Here is a 15,087-nt window from a genome sequence, read left to right as displayed (position 1 = left end):
GTTTTAAAGCTAATGGCAGCCATTCTTCATTATTATGATTTTTGGCAAGTGCGCATCAGGTCAGTCGTCTGCAATAGTATTGCTTGAGTGTGGACTCTATGATATATAAGGAGTGGACCTCTTCCATGCCTTGTGTGGTTCTTGATTCTGGCTTACAGAGTCTGAGTCTTTGCCATAGCAAGGTTGCTTCTGTTCAGGAAATGTCACAAGTGATGCCCACTTGTGAACAACACGTCCTTGTTATGGCTTCCGTCATAACAAGAAGCCAACATTTTAGGTTTATGCTGAAATTGATAATACTGCTTAAAAATGCAGACATCAATGTCTTTTTCTTTAAATGCAATGGGTGAAATAGCATAACAGGCACCACTATGAGATTATCTTCTTTTCTCCATGTGCTGTGAAATCAACCTAGCCAACATTATATAGAAATATACAGTGGTACCTCAGGTTACATACACTTCAGGTTACATACGCTTCAGGTTACAGACTCCGCTAACCCAGAAATTGTGCCTCGGGTTAAGAACTTTGCTTCAGGATGAAAACAGAAATTGCGTGGTGGTGGCACGGAAGCAGCGGGAGGCCCCATTAGCTAAAGTGGTGCTTCAGGTTAAGAACAGACCTCTGGAACGAATTAAGTACATAACCAGAGGTACCACTGTATATATATATAGAGAGAGAGCTCCCTTGCCTCTTTCTTCAAAGGAAAACCCATGTGCAATTCATTTTCTAGAACTAGTAGGGTAGTTTCCATATGTTGCAATGTTAAAGTCATGCACCATCCATCCAATATAAAATATGCCCTGATTTGGCTGTTAGAAGGTTTGAGATTTTGTTTTTAGTGATCACCACTTCATGCAGTGTATCAGTTCAATATAAAACATGTGAAATAATGTCTTCATTGAAACGTTAGGCAAAGGTGATTTGGTTCCAGTGTTGTGGGTGGATAGATAAATATATATATAAACTCTCTTTACATAGAATCTCCTAGATGAAAATAAGGCAAGGTAGCCCATGAGATCCTTCCATAAATAAGAAGTATTTCATTCCTTCAGTTTCCCCCCACAGTGTGTGTGTTTTGTAGAAGTTTGTCTATCCAGCATTTAATTGTACTTCTGTTTTCGATCTGAAATGAGACATTGCCCTGCTCAAAGTAGACTCTCTGAAATCAGTGGGCCTGACTGATGTCAGTTCAGTGCTTTTCATTGTATCTACTGAAGACTATGGCTTGGTTGGATACAAAGCCCTCTGTGGTCAATATATCTGTGTCTTTTTGGCATTTGAAATGCTCATTCATTGACATGGTGAATGCCAGAAGTGGCGATAAGTAAATGCTAGAAGTAGAGTAATCCAAGGCTGTTCTATAGAAGTGGTGAGTGGCAGGCAGAGGTGTTGGGTCCAGAGAGGGAGAGCATCCTTTTCTTTGCTTGATTCCTGCCAAGGGTCATCCAGTGTCATTTCAGCCAATGAATGTGGAAGCATGAATCTGGCCCATTGCAGCTTGCACACCTGCCAACACTTCTTCCAAAATCTTACAAGTATATATATATTTCATCTATTGCATCTACTTCTTTTCCGTTTTTTGCTTGGCTGCAGTCATTGGGAACTCTTAAGCATGCAGCTCCTTTCGGTGAGAAAACTCAAAAGAGGGGTAGAAACCATCACCTACAATTTTTTGTGTGTGTCCTGTTTTTAGACTATTCGAAAGGCTTTGGTGGAAAATATGGCGTGCAGAAAGATCGAATGGATAAGGTATGACCGTAAATCAAATATTTCTTATGGCAAGGATGGGCAACCTTTCATTTCTGTCTGGGAACTGATGATGGGTAGAGCCAGAGATAAATTGTCTGCATTAAATAATGTGGAATAAATACCCCCCGGCATCAGTTTTTATAATGGCTGCCTCAGATTAGAATCTCCAGTCTAATGCAGAGGTGCTCAGAAATAATCCCCTCTGAATTCAATGAATAAGTATACAAAGGAGCTTCTTACTTTATTTTTTAGAACAGCAGACTAATACAGATACTGTTCTGGAAAAGAGATACTTTCTTCGGTGTATATACATACTCACATGTGGCTGGTGGATGATGAAAGTGTTTTTTTGTTGTTTTGTTTTTAAGAAAAAAAAATTCTGAGGAAATTCATATCAGCTGCAATTTTAGCAGCTCACAAGAAGTAGAAAAACATTACAAAAATGTAGCATATAAATGTCCAAATGCATAAAAAAGAGTGTTGCAACATAAAAAGTATCAGGGATCAGTTCATAAAAGCATCCTCAACCTTCAGTGCAATTGTAACCATGTCTACTCATATATTGAACCTTCATATATTTGTGATAGAGACATCTGTTTGCTTTGCTGCCTCATATCATTGTGCACTTAAAGCTTCTCTACTGCTTTTTGAAATTGAGAGTTGCTCTTTTGAGTTCTCTGCTCAGTTGAAATTTAGCTTTGTGTTTCATTTTACTTATAAAAAAATGTCAAACCTCTTGCATCCAAGTTTGCATTTGTCATTAGATTGGCAAGTGTCAGGTGGCATTTTGCTTTGTCTGGATACTTATTAAAATCACACAGCCTTTTTATTTGTTTTGAGTGCACATGTCACCTTTGAGAACTTGCAGCTTGTACATGAAAAGCAACTTTGGAGCATAAAAATGACTTCTTCAAATAAAACTGTTGTGTGCATTTCTAATAGCTTGTTATCTTGTCCCTGAATATGTTTGTGACCTCATCTGGCTTTTATTGATAGAATGCATCAGCTTTTGAAGATATTGAGAAATTGTCTTCAACGTACCAGAAGACCAAGCCGGTGGAAGCTGGTAAGGCTATGTTTTAAAATGCTGAAAATCTCTCTCCAATGTTTTCCTTGTTTATGGTTTAGCTTGCCCTTATACCTGAAATATCTTAAGTTCTTGATGGCCTAAGTGCCTAGCATTATGAGGATGAGGGGCTGTGACACAGCCACAAGGAGATTCCTGAACTTTCAGCTTTTGTTTTGGATTAACCACGGTTTAGTGTTGCAACTGAATCCCAAGTTAATCTTAACTATGGTGAATGAAAACAAGACAGCTTCTTAAATTATGGCTTGAAGGTGACTAGTTTCTATTAAGCTAAGGCGAGCCACAGTTTCTCCCAAGTTCCGATGGCAGATGAAATGTAGTTAATCTTTAAATGAAAGGAAAACTTCTCAACTCCTTGTAGCAACATTTCAGGGGTGGTGGTGGTTTGTGAGCCTGAGGTTTACTGCATTTCACCCTCATAATGCCAAGCCATGCTTAAGCATTACATGGGAGTGCAGTCATTGCATCAGCATAAGTACTAAATCTCCTAGGTGTATTTAGCTTTCTATGCTTGGAATGGTGAAATAAAAATTGGATGGACTTTCTAATGTATTTTCTTTTTTGTCTGCTCAGGAAGGGAGTCAACATTTTAAATTGAACGTGTCAGCTAATCCTTGGCCTTGTTGCTGGAACGACTCCCGAATTCCTAACTTTTAAGTCAGTCATTTAGGCCTGAACTTTCAATATGTTCCAATTTTTGCAGCATCTGTTTTTAGTAGGAAGGTGAATGAGTCAGGCTTCTCAGGGGATTACATTACTTTTTCCTAAGTATAAAGAATTTGCTTAGTCTTAATTTTGGTTACCAGTTAACTCTGGATCTGTATGTTGTGGAGGTTTGCATAGGAAACTGCCCTGTAAAATGAACGTCTCAATATTTCTACTATTACAGCAAATAACAAAACCAGCAACATCAGAGCTAACTTTGAAAACCTAGCTAAGGATAAAGAGCAGGAGGATAGAAGGAAGGCGGAAGTCGAAAGAGCTCAAAGAATGGCACAGGACAAGCAAGAACAAGAGGAAGCCAGGAGGACGCTGGAAGTCAGTGAATTTCATTGTTTTGCCTCTTTCTTTCACCCTCCCTCACCCTTGAGAAAAAAAGTCAGAATTGGTTTTGTTTTGTTTTTTGAAAATAATTAACTTTAAAACTTCTAGAAAGCTGTCAACTTTTACGATTCAAAACTAGAATACATATTATAAGTAGGTCTGGTTATAGATTGCTTAAAGTCTTCCTAGTTCCAGGATTCATTAATTAGGCTGTAATCAAAACTATGGATTCAAAACTATGAGGAGGGAAGGAAGCTATTTTTAGATATTCTTAGGATCCCTGCTCTCTGGTTGTCACTGCAGTGTACAGCCCAACTGATGAAGCTCACAAAAAGAAAGTTTCTGCTGATAAAATGTGAGCTGTTGTCAACCAATCCCTTTGTGTCTGGACTGGACACAGAAACCTCTAGAAGCTAAACTGTTAGGACCTCCATCTGAATTGCTCCTTTTATTGTTAAGAAACCTATTGGTTTAACTCTGTATTGCTAGCATCCTATAGGTCACTAGCTTTACTTGTAGCAGAAACATTCAGCTCCCTGATTTCCTTGCTCTGGTGCTGGCAATAGAATCATTGCTGAGCATTTCTGAGCTGCAGTGGGATAGGATTGGGTCCTGAAGATGGCAGGCACGCCTCCTTTATGACCCTAAAGCTTGATCCTATGACTGGGGCACACAACTAGACAATAGAGAAGGATGTTTGCATGGGGCTGAGCAATTTTAAAATGTTCTCACCCTGTAAGGTTTGAGTTAAGTAGCTGGCAAAATGCAGAGGCAGTTCCTCAGTAAAATATGTAGAGCCAGCTGGAATAAATACACTAGAAGGGTTTCTTTCTCCCGCCCCCCCATCTCTTGGAAAGCGTCAACCTCTGTTGAGTGTTCTCTGTTAAAGAAATGTAACTTGGCTGTATCCTTGCTCCCAACCAATTCCTTTCTTCATCATATGATCTGTGTCCCTGATGATGTCATTTAAATCTAAGAAAGAGAAAAGCAAGGTGGTAGTTTTTACTTTTATTTCTAATGAGCAAAGATACTAGATTATTGCTCCTAAATGCCTACCTCTTTTGGACTATCTTTAAGTCCTAGAAAGTGCTGTGCAGCTTAATCTGGAGAAAATTACTAGCAGCAGCACCCAGCATGGGTCTTCCTACTGCCACCCACTCTGACTCCTGCCTTTGAGACTCTGATGAATAAAGAAATTGCCTGTCTGCTACAGAATATGTGGGCTCCGTGAAATGAAATGCAGCAGTCCTGTACTGGTTGCATTCACAACACCTGGTAACAATTTAGTGTGTCAGACCACAGCCCTGGGACTACAAATGAAAAATAAGTTCCTCTCCCAGCTTTGTAGTATGTCTTGTCTTGTTAGTGGGTTAACTAGACAAGGGAAGACTTACAGACTTGTTTCCCATCAATGCTTACTTGCGGGGGGGTGGGTGGGGGTGGGGAGATGTAGTAATCAATGTTATAGTCATCGCTCTTGTGTGTTGTAATTCACCATCAGGGAAATGCACAGTACCTAAATGTTTATGGCAGGAACAATGAACACATCACTTATAACCCAGTGCTACTAATTTTATGTATTCACAAATCTTATATCCTGTTCTTCTTTCAACGTGGAACTCAGGACGCCTGGCGGCCAGTAGATAAAACAACTGTACACAGTAATATATCATCTAAACCACAAAGTCATGGCAGCAACAATTCATCAGTACAACTGCAACTAAAAATAGTTTACCTCTTTGTATAAGCACCTGGCCAGTGTAAAAATATATAGTCTCCTTGTAAAAACAGCATTCCTCCATGACTTTTTGCCCAGACATATATTGACTTAAGTGAACAACTGAGACTTAAAAGTGCAGTGCTTAATAAATCCTACAGCAATTTCACTAATCAGCCGTGGTAGAGAAATAAAGATACATACAGCGAAATAATCAGCTAATAGAAAAGTATAAAAATACAACAAATACAATACACTAACAATAGAAAGCAAAAACACACAATACCCTCTTCCCTCCCTCAGTAGCAGCAGCAGTGTGGAAATAGGGATACATAAAGTGAAATGTGTAGGATATAGTAGATTTAACTATTGCCGTTTCCACAATTGTTTACACTAAACAGCTGACCACAAGTGTACTCGCTGTATGTATCTAGGGACAAGAGGGCCTTCTGTGACACTTTCAGCTTTCACCCGGAAGCATTATTTGATCCAATCTCCTATCCTGCAGTGCCTTTCTTCCCTAACTCTGACTATGGGATTCCTCCACCCCATTGGCAGTTGTCATAGGGGTGCTGCACACTTGTTGCTCCAGAAATGGTGACCTGTGTCACCTGTGTTGCTCCACCTCACACCAGTTGCTGTTAATTGGCATCATTATTTCTGGGAGTCTCGGGAACAGGAGGCTGCAAAAACTCCTTTCTGACTCCCACTGTCTTGGTGGCAGCTGCTGCCTCTGACAGTGCTCCACCTGGCAATTCACATTTGGGCCATCTTTCATCTCCCTGTCCTTTACCCTTAAGTCCAATCAGCTTGTCAGAAAGGTCATGTTTGGTGCATTGGAAAATGCGGTGTCATTATGTTCTGAGGCCATTTTAAAAATAGGAGCTTGAAGCCTGATTGGTGAATTAATGCAAGGGAACCAGCCCCCCATGCTTAAGGATACAAAGGTAAAGGAATCCCTGACCATTAGGTCCAGTCGTGGCCAACTCTGGGGTCGCGGCGCTCATCTCACTTTATTGGCTGAGGGAGCCAGCGTACAGCTTCTGGGTCGTGTGGCCTGCATGACTAAGCTGCTTCTGGCGAACCAGAGCAGCGCACGGAAACGCCGTTTACCTTCCCACAGGAGTGGTACCTATTTATCTACTTGCACTTTGACATGCTTTCGAAATGCTAGGTGGGCAGGAGCAGGGACCGAGCAACAGGAGCTCACCCCGTCACAGGGATTCAAACCGCCAACCTTCTGATTGGCAAGTCCTAGGCCACCTGCGTCCCTTAAGGATACATAGAAAGCAACAAAACAGGTGAAGGAAGAACTTAACAGGAAGTACAGGCGTCTTGCTTTATGGTGTGGGATTCTCCTTGCAAGTGGATCCTGTGAAGGAAATAGCATACTTGCCAGCCCATTCACACTGCCACGGTGCTGCTCCATGGGGCAGCAGTGATGGCATAAGAGTCAGCCCATGAGTGGGGTAACTTGGTTGCCATATTCATGCAGTTTGCCACTGACTATGTTGAGTTGCAAGCTCTCAACATGGTCACACTGGCTCACATGCTCCTTGTAGCTGTAACTGCAGGGTAACTTGTGGAGGATTTAAAGGACGACCTCATCATAGTCTTACTGTTAAGTATTCTCCTCACTGTGCCTGCTTTCTGTTTTAGCCTCCTGCAGTGTGACTCCATAAGTGAAACTGCTGCAGAAAATAAGTTACCTTCCTTACAAATTCTCTCACTTTTTCATAGAGGGGCAAGTTAGTGGTGGTGTTGCGTGTTAAGTGCAAGTCACAAAATTCCTGCTCCTCTTGTTGTGTCATGTCTGTGCTACAGATCTGGCTTTGATCCATATCTCTTCTCCCACCCACCCACCCACTCTGTTTTCTCTCTCTCTCTTTTAAAGGAACAGGCCAAAGCCAAGAAACAAACTCCACCTCCATCTCCTGCTCCTGTTCCTGTTCCTGTTCCTTCTCCCACACTGCAGCCTGTGGAAGAAAAATTGCCATCAAGTCCAGTCTATGAGGTTAGTTTGCTAGCTATAGTCATTTAGCCAAACAGGAAAAAAGCAAAACCTTAGCTGAAGGGCAAATGCTTTGCATGCTGAAGCTCCCAGGTACTATCATTGGCATCTACCTGTCAGGTAGGAACTGCTGTGAAAGATGTCTGTTCCTCCTCTGCTTGTCAGAGGAGACAATGGTGTGCTATATGCACAAGTAGTCCAACAGGGGCGCCACCAGAAGCTGCCTTATACCACTCAGGACAATAACATTGTAATAAATTTAATCACATTTGCTATGCTAAATTTGGAACATTCGACAAGGGAGAGATCATGGGGAGAAATGAGAATACGCTTGAATGAATTATCATGGCGTAGTGAGGAGCAGACTTTCAGCTGTATAATGAACAAACATGCTGTGCAATTGTATTCCCACAATGACTGTGATGTGGCTGTTGCAGTGCACCACCCCAGCTTCTCCTCGAGTCTGCCAAATTACTTTGCCAAGGAATTGATCTGTCGGACTCTCATAAGGCACTTGCTGTGTATCTTCACGGGAAGGGCACTTGCAAAATGTCAGCTTGCAGCAGTCTCTAAAATGCAAGCAGTCCATGGGCTGTCTTCATGTGCTCCTCATTTTTGAAAACTCCGATAAGGAGGAGTTCTTGGTTATGGGGAGGCTTCTAAGCATGTTCAGCTGAAAGCGCTGAGGAAGATCTAAAGGGGGCTTCTGTGTCAGGTGGAGCAGATGAGCATTTGGGGGTGCAGGGGGCTGGCACAGGGGTGTCCTTCCCCTGCACACTTTAGCCCTATATGCATTAATGTGGGTGTGGTGTGCACTGTGTCCTGTGTACCGGGGGTGGGGCACCTTTATTAGCCCAACAGGGACATTCTGAGAGCCTCATGCCAGCTGTGGGTGGGGTCAGATGCAAAACAGACAGAGCTATGAATATAACTTCTACTTTTGTACTGTAGCATATATGCAAAAAAAGAGGTTTCTCTGTGTGTGCTTGTGTACACATGTGCACACTCTCTGTGTGCACTTTCCTCTCCACCCTATGTGCAGGCAAGCAGCAGTACAAGAACACATGCCAGTCCAGGCTGTGGATTGGAGCAGACCTGAAGAGTCCCTGCATTCCCCACCACCCTTCCCCCAGGGTTGAGGTTTCCTCCTCCTAAGGGAGGCAGTAACAACTGCATTTCTGTAACAACAATGTACTTGAAGTTCTCTCTGTCTGTTATGTTCTGGCTGCCTCTCCTTCCCTCTAGGATGCCGTTTCCTTTGAGTCTGGCTACAAGAATTCAAATGCAAATTACTCAGCCGCACACGAGCCGGAAACCAACAACAAAGTTGAAGAATCTGACTACCAAGAAGCAGTCAGTAAGCGGGAGCCAGAGTATGAATCTGAGACGGTGTATGAAGTGGCTGGGGCAGGAAACCAGTATCAAGCAGGTTTGTCAGCTTGTCTTTTGACCTAGGAGAGATCTCTTTGGTCATGGCTTTAGGCAATGGTAGACTGTTCTCAGATCTGGTAGTTTGAGATGTTCAGGCTAGAAAACACTCAGTAAGTGACAGGAGCTGGGAGGTAATACTTTTGAGTAGACGGTTCCTTTTTTTTCCCTAAAGCTATGCAGGGCTGTGTGTAGCTAATGCTGGGCAGGAGATTTACCTGGGAAGCCTCTCTGTGCTGTATTGAGCTCCTTAGAGTAGCATCAGATACAAAACTATAAATATTTGGGGTCTGTGCTTTCTGAAAAACAAAGCTGGGGGAAAGGCATACTAGCTTGACTTGTAAGGTGTTAACGGTGTTACATATAGGACATTTGGTGGGCCAGGGATATCTAATGATTCTAGGCATCTGAAAGTAAGTCGCTCTTGGTGGGATTTATTCTCCAGTAAGCATGTCTAGGATTGCAACTGCAGCCTACTAGGTCTTGGCTTCAGGCAATAAAAATGATCTTAAATGGTGATTAGAACCTATGTTGGGTGATGCAACTGAATATGGGAGAGACCAACTTTAAGTGTCAAACTACATGTTAGTACATGAGTTTAAGAAATTCACATATCCTTTTATTGTGTCATGCATAGTAGTAATGTGTCCCTTTCCCTTTAGATGAAAGTACTTACGAATACGAAAACGACCTTGGAATAACAGCGATAGCCTTATATGATTACCAGGCTGGTAAGCAATACATACTCTTAGTTCTGCAATTCTGGTTTTTTTAAAAAAATATATTTTGCATGGGGTTATATTGAGCGCGCGCGCGCGCGCGCGCACACACACACACACACACACACACACAATGTTCTTCAAAAAGCACTATCTCATACAATGCAGAACATTTTCAGAGCTGTGTCATAAATTTTGCAGTTTTCTGAACACAGTGCACAAGCATAGGAATGGTGGGTGCGAAATTCAGTAGGTGAGAATATTGACTAAGTTTCTAACCCTTGCACCTGCTTTAAAGACAAGACAGAAGTACTGTTTTTGGGGGACAGGAGGCAGGTGGGTGTGGAGGACTCCCTGGTCCTGAATGGGGTAACTGTGCCCCTGAAGGACCAGGTGTACAGACTGGGAGTCATTTTGGACTCACAGCTGCCCACGGAGGTGGAGGTCAATTCTGTGTTCAGGGCAGCTGTTTACCAGCTCCATCTGGTACGCAGGCCGAGACCCTACCTGCCCGCATACTGTCTCGCCAGAGTGGTGCATGCTCTGGTTATCTCTCGCTTGGACTACTGCAATGTGCTCTATGTGGGGCTACCTTTGAAAGTGACCCAGAAACTACAACTAATCCAGAATGTGGTAACTAGACTGACTGGGAGCGGCCGCTGAGACCATATAACACCAGTCTTGAAAGACCTACATTGGCTCCCAGTACGTTTCCGAGCACAATTCAAAGTGTTGATGCTTACCTTTAAAGCCCTAAATGGCCTCGGTCCAGTATATCTGAAGGAGCGTCTCCACCCCCATCTTTCTACCTGGACACTGAGGTCCAGCGCCAAGGGCCTTCTGGCGGTTCCCTCACTGCGAGAAGCCAAGTTACAGGGAACCAGGCAGAGGGCCTTCTCGGTAGTGGCACCCGCCCTGTGGAACACCCTCCCACCAGATGTCAAAGAGAACAACAACTTACCAGACTTTTAGAAGACATCTGAAGGCAGCCCTGTTTAGGGAAGCTTTTAATGTTTGATGGATTACAGTATATTAATATTTTGTTGGAAGCCGCCCAGAGTGGCTGGGGAAGCCCAGCCAGATGGGCAGGGGCATAAATAATAAATTATTATTATTATTATTTATTTATTATTATAAAGGTGTGTAGGCAACACCTAATGGTATCTCAGAAGCCAAGAAGGTAGGATGAGGCTACATCTCACAGCTTTGCTATATGGCAGAGAAGTATTTTCTGCTTAAATCACTTACTCTGATTGAGACATTGAATTTCAGTTTGTGGTAATTCGTTACACCAAATAGTTGGCCACATAGCGTTCCAAAGCAGAATCCACATTGTCTTTTGGGGAAAGGGTTATTAGCTCCACCTCTAGGTTCAAAAATATATTTCCACATCTGTGGCAGGAGTTAGTAGATGATAAAAATAACTGGTAACTCTCCCAGTTTTATGAAAGATTTTACGTAAGCATTTTTGTTTTGCTCTTGGGATTTGGATTACCCTTTCTTCTGCAAGGTTTGTGTCACTCACCTTACTCACTTTCCAGTATGCTGAGTATATTCCCCTGAGAATCCTTGCCAAACAGTCTCCCTTTTGCAATCTGCTTCAAAGGGATTTCCCTTTTGGTAAGCATTCCACTGCAGGATTGCCATGCTAGGTGATCTGGAGGACAAGGACCCCAGTGCCACAGCAAATCAGCAAAGGGTCTGGCAGAGTTCTCATGTGAAGGCCAAACACACTTATTCATCATGCCTGACCATTAAAAAACAAGTATCCTATCTGGAAGTAGTCCTTGGTGATGGCATGATCTGGCACACACATGCCAGGAACAATCTTCAGTGGTTTCAATCTTGTTCTCGTATACCACCTAGGCAAAAGAATTGCACGTTTCTCATAGAATTAAGGTATTTCATATGGAAGTTTGGGATCTCGGGCAATCTAGAGTTGTGTTCCCATGTCTTGGGTATAACACGAAAGACCCTTTCCCTCTTTATAACCATCAATGAGAACCCTGCTTGAACACAGATTAACTAATTGCAAATACTATTATTTAGTACCTTACCCGTTCCCCCACCCCACCCCCTTTTATATCTGTATGAGATACTAACTGGAGAGTTGCTTCTGCTCTTTCCACAGCTGGGGATGATGAAATTTCCTTTGATCCTGACGACATCATCACAAACATTGAAATGATCGATGATGGCTGGTGGAGGGGAGTGTGCAAAGGCAGATACGGGCTCTTCCCAGCTAATTATGTCGAGCTGAGGCAATAGGAAATAATGTCCTACCATTTATGCCTTAATACCGTGATCATTCATCTGATTTATTACACTACAAATCATGTTCTTTTTCTTCCGGAGGATGGAGGGGGTCTATACATATTCCTTTTATATTTAAGATATTTTGCCGATGCTTTTACAAATGTTTATGGGCTCAGAAATCGCTTAATATATTGTAACTCTCGCGTTCCCCACTTCAGCCTGTTGTCATAGGTTTCTAATGCGGTTTGAAAATGGGGGCTTTTCCTTTTGGCCAAATTGGTGATGGTGTTCCCGACAATTTCCAAGGCATTTTTAGCTCTTTCTGATGGCAACTGCATGTCTCATTTTGTAGCTGTTTGTGTGCTGAATTCCCAAGTAATTATGTCCAGCTGCTCTAGTACTCTCACCGTACTCTCAGCTACTCATTGTCAGCTTCCCAGAGCTCAGCCGTGCAAGTTTATATATCATATTTCCATATATAGGGAACATAGCAGGAGGACCTGAGAGGAGTTGCAGTTGATGGCAATTACTCCATAGGAAAAACCTTTTTACATTGATAATAGGAAGGATCCAGTGCAGATACATTTTTAAAAAATATTTTCTTGAGGACTGCAATCCAGTGGAAAGTTCCCTTGTGCAGCCACCATTCATTCAGTCCAAAAGAGGGTTGATGCCATTGCCATAAGCATTTGTTGTCTTGTGTTCTCCTCCAGTGGAAGCCTCCCAATATATTGGCAAAAGAAAACCCTGCTTTTCTTCTTCTCCCTGTGCCCAGAACACTGTGAGATTTTTTTGGTCCAGAGAGACTTGCCAAGAAGTGACCGTTGTCATTGTCTTGCAAATAACACCCATCTACTGCATGCAGTTCATAACACTGCTGCCTTGAAGGTTAAAATGAGGCAATAGGTGTGTACATACATACTGGATTTTTATGATTTGGAAGTGGGAGAAGGCCGGCTGTGTGGTAAGCTGGTTATGCAACCTTATTTCACTCAAGGAATGTTAATAAGAGGAGCTTAAAACCTTGCAGATAATCTCTACTAAGCAATGTGTAGAAAACTACCACCTTTTTTATAAGTTCAGCTGAAACTGCCAGTAACACAAATCAGTAAAAGTGTGTCTGCCTCTTGCCAAATGTTAAACTGAAGTTCTTGCTACTACTTCAATGGGACAAGTCAAATATTGGGTTAGTCACTAATTTTGATCACATGAGCATCCCTACCAAAGACGTGTTCAGTGTGTGTGTCCTGTCCATTTCTACTTGACTGGAGGAATTCAGGGAGGAACGGATTGAGCAAGAAAAAGTGAAAAAGTCTCGTAAGTAAGCCCAGTGGAATATTAAAACAATATTTATGTAAAATGGCAGTGTACAGTGTATCTAGGAAGGCGGCCTCGGGGGTGGGATCGTGAGGGTGGTGGTGGAATTAACTAGTTGGGACAATCTTTAAGAAGAATGTCGCTTTTACCTGATGTTTCCTTTCCCACTGGTTTCTATTTGTCTCCTGATTGCATTAATAGTATTACATTGGGTTGGGCCAGATTTTATATGCAGTTAATCTTACCAAGTTTTGCATAGGACACCTCATAGGGTACATTATTCCTTTTTTCCTTTTTTGTAAATTAAATATTCAAATAAAATTTTGGAACCATCTGCAGAGCCTGTTTTTGTGTGTGTTTTAAAGGGCTTTATCACATACTGAGCTAGTTTTAAAAAAACACACAAAACTCTCTCAGAGTATGTGAGAAAGCCTTGGTCACTCCAACTCTCAATGAGGCATCCACAACCATTGGTAAGCCACATGGACAGCCCAATTCTAGCAGATTTCACCATCCAGGAAGGACTCTAAGGTCAAAGGAGCACAAAGCAGACCCTTACACCTTTGAGCACATTGTCTGCATCCTTGGGTACAGCATAATCAATGTGGTAATTCCACCCATCTCTAGCTCTGTATTCACTAGGGCAACTAAATTGGCCTGGATATGAGCTGCTTTCTCTGTAAAATGTGTAGCTAATACATCAAAGGACTCAGTGTTATCCAGCAGAGCTTTTTCAGATGGCAAGTGGCCTTGGTGTAGACATGGGGACGGTGAAGGGGACTGTGGTCTAAACCACTGAGCCTCTTGGTCTTGCTGATCGGCAGGTCGGCAGTTTGCATCCACGCGACGGAGTGAGCGCCCATTGCTCTGTCCCAGCTTCTGCCAACCTAGCAGTTCAAAAGCACACAAGTGTAAGTAGATAAGTAGGTACCGCTGCAGCGGGAAGGTAAACTGCATTTCCATGTGCTCTGGTTTCCATCACGGTATTCTATGGCACTAGAAGTGGTTTACTCATGCTGGCCACATGACCCAGAAAGCTGTCTGTGGACAAACGCCAGCTCCCTTGGCCTGAAAGCGAGATGATCGTCACAACCCCATGGTCGCCTTTGACTGGACTTGACCGTCCTTTACCTTTACCTTACCTAAATGGAGAAGCAGGCCCTAGAGCCCTCAAGGGCTGAACAAACTGACCAGTTGGTGTGATACCCCCTCCAAGCTATAACTTTGGTACACTTGTCAGGGGGCTAGGATTGATGGACTTGATGATACGACTAGGACACACACACACACACACACACATTCATGTTATGTAATTTATGAAATGGTTCACAACTGGTATATATGGAGGATTTGTGCTTGGCTTAAAGTCAAGTCATTTTCAAGACCCCCTGTGTAAATATATTTTAAAGGTATATACTTTTTTGTGGGGTGGATGAAGGCAGTATAGCTGTAAATACATTTATTCTACCTGATGAAGCTTCCTAGGTTGCTTCTGTGAAAAACCTGGGGTCCATTTTGCCTATTTGGGAGAATTCCTCATCTCTGTCAGATTTAATGATAGGAGGGGGAGAAAGAGAGAAAATAAATAATTTGGAAACCAGCGGGGTAGCTTACAGACAGCTTAATCAATATGAATCACCCACCAACAACATGATTGTGTTTGTGTCCTCTGATTATTGTATTGAAAAAGCTTGCTCTATTTTTTGAAAGTCTGTGGTGTATTACTGATAGTTGGCGGCAGCTGCTGTGCAGAATA

At 42.6% G+C, this 15,087-nt stretch overlaps 1 protein-coding gene across 2 annotated transcripts in view; it reads left to right on the top strand.

Annotated features, from left to right (window-relative positions):
- The window catches only part of CTTN (cortactin), a 29,095-nt gene extending 15,430 nt beyond the window's left edge, over positions 1-13,665 (top strand). For both annotated transcript variants that reach the window (XM_083750888.1, XM_083750887.1), the window contains 7 exons: positions 1,697-1,752; positions 2,749-2,818; positions 3,729-3,877; positions 7,495-7,614; positions 8,857-9,040; positions 9,702-9,770; positions 11,890-13,665. In XM_083750888.1, the coding sequence (XP_083607014.1) occupies positions 1,697-1,752; positions 2,749-2,818; positions 3,729-3,877; positions 7,495-7,614; positions 8,857-9,040; positions 9,702-9,770; positions 11,890-12,026 (785 nt within the window). In that variant the 3' untranslated portion in view covers positions 12,027-13,665. The remainder of the gene's footprint in view (positions 1-1,696; positions 1,753-2,748; positions 2,819-3,728; positions 3,878-7,494; positions 7,615-8,856; positions 9,041-9,701; positions 9,771-11,889) is intronic.
- The last annotated feature ends 1,422 nt before the right edge of the window (positions 13,666-15,087 follow it).

Source organism: Podarcis gaigeae, assembly GCF_964106915.1.
Source record: "Podarcis gaigeae genome assembly, chromosome: 1".
Lineage (NCBI taxonomy): Eukaryota > Metazoa > Chordata > Lepidosauria > Squamata > Lacertidae > Podarcis > Podarcis gaigeae.
This window is presented reverse-complemented; position numbering and strand designations above follow the sequence as displayed.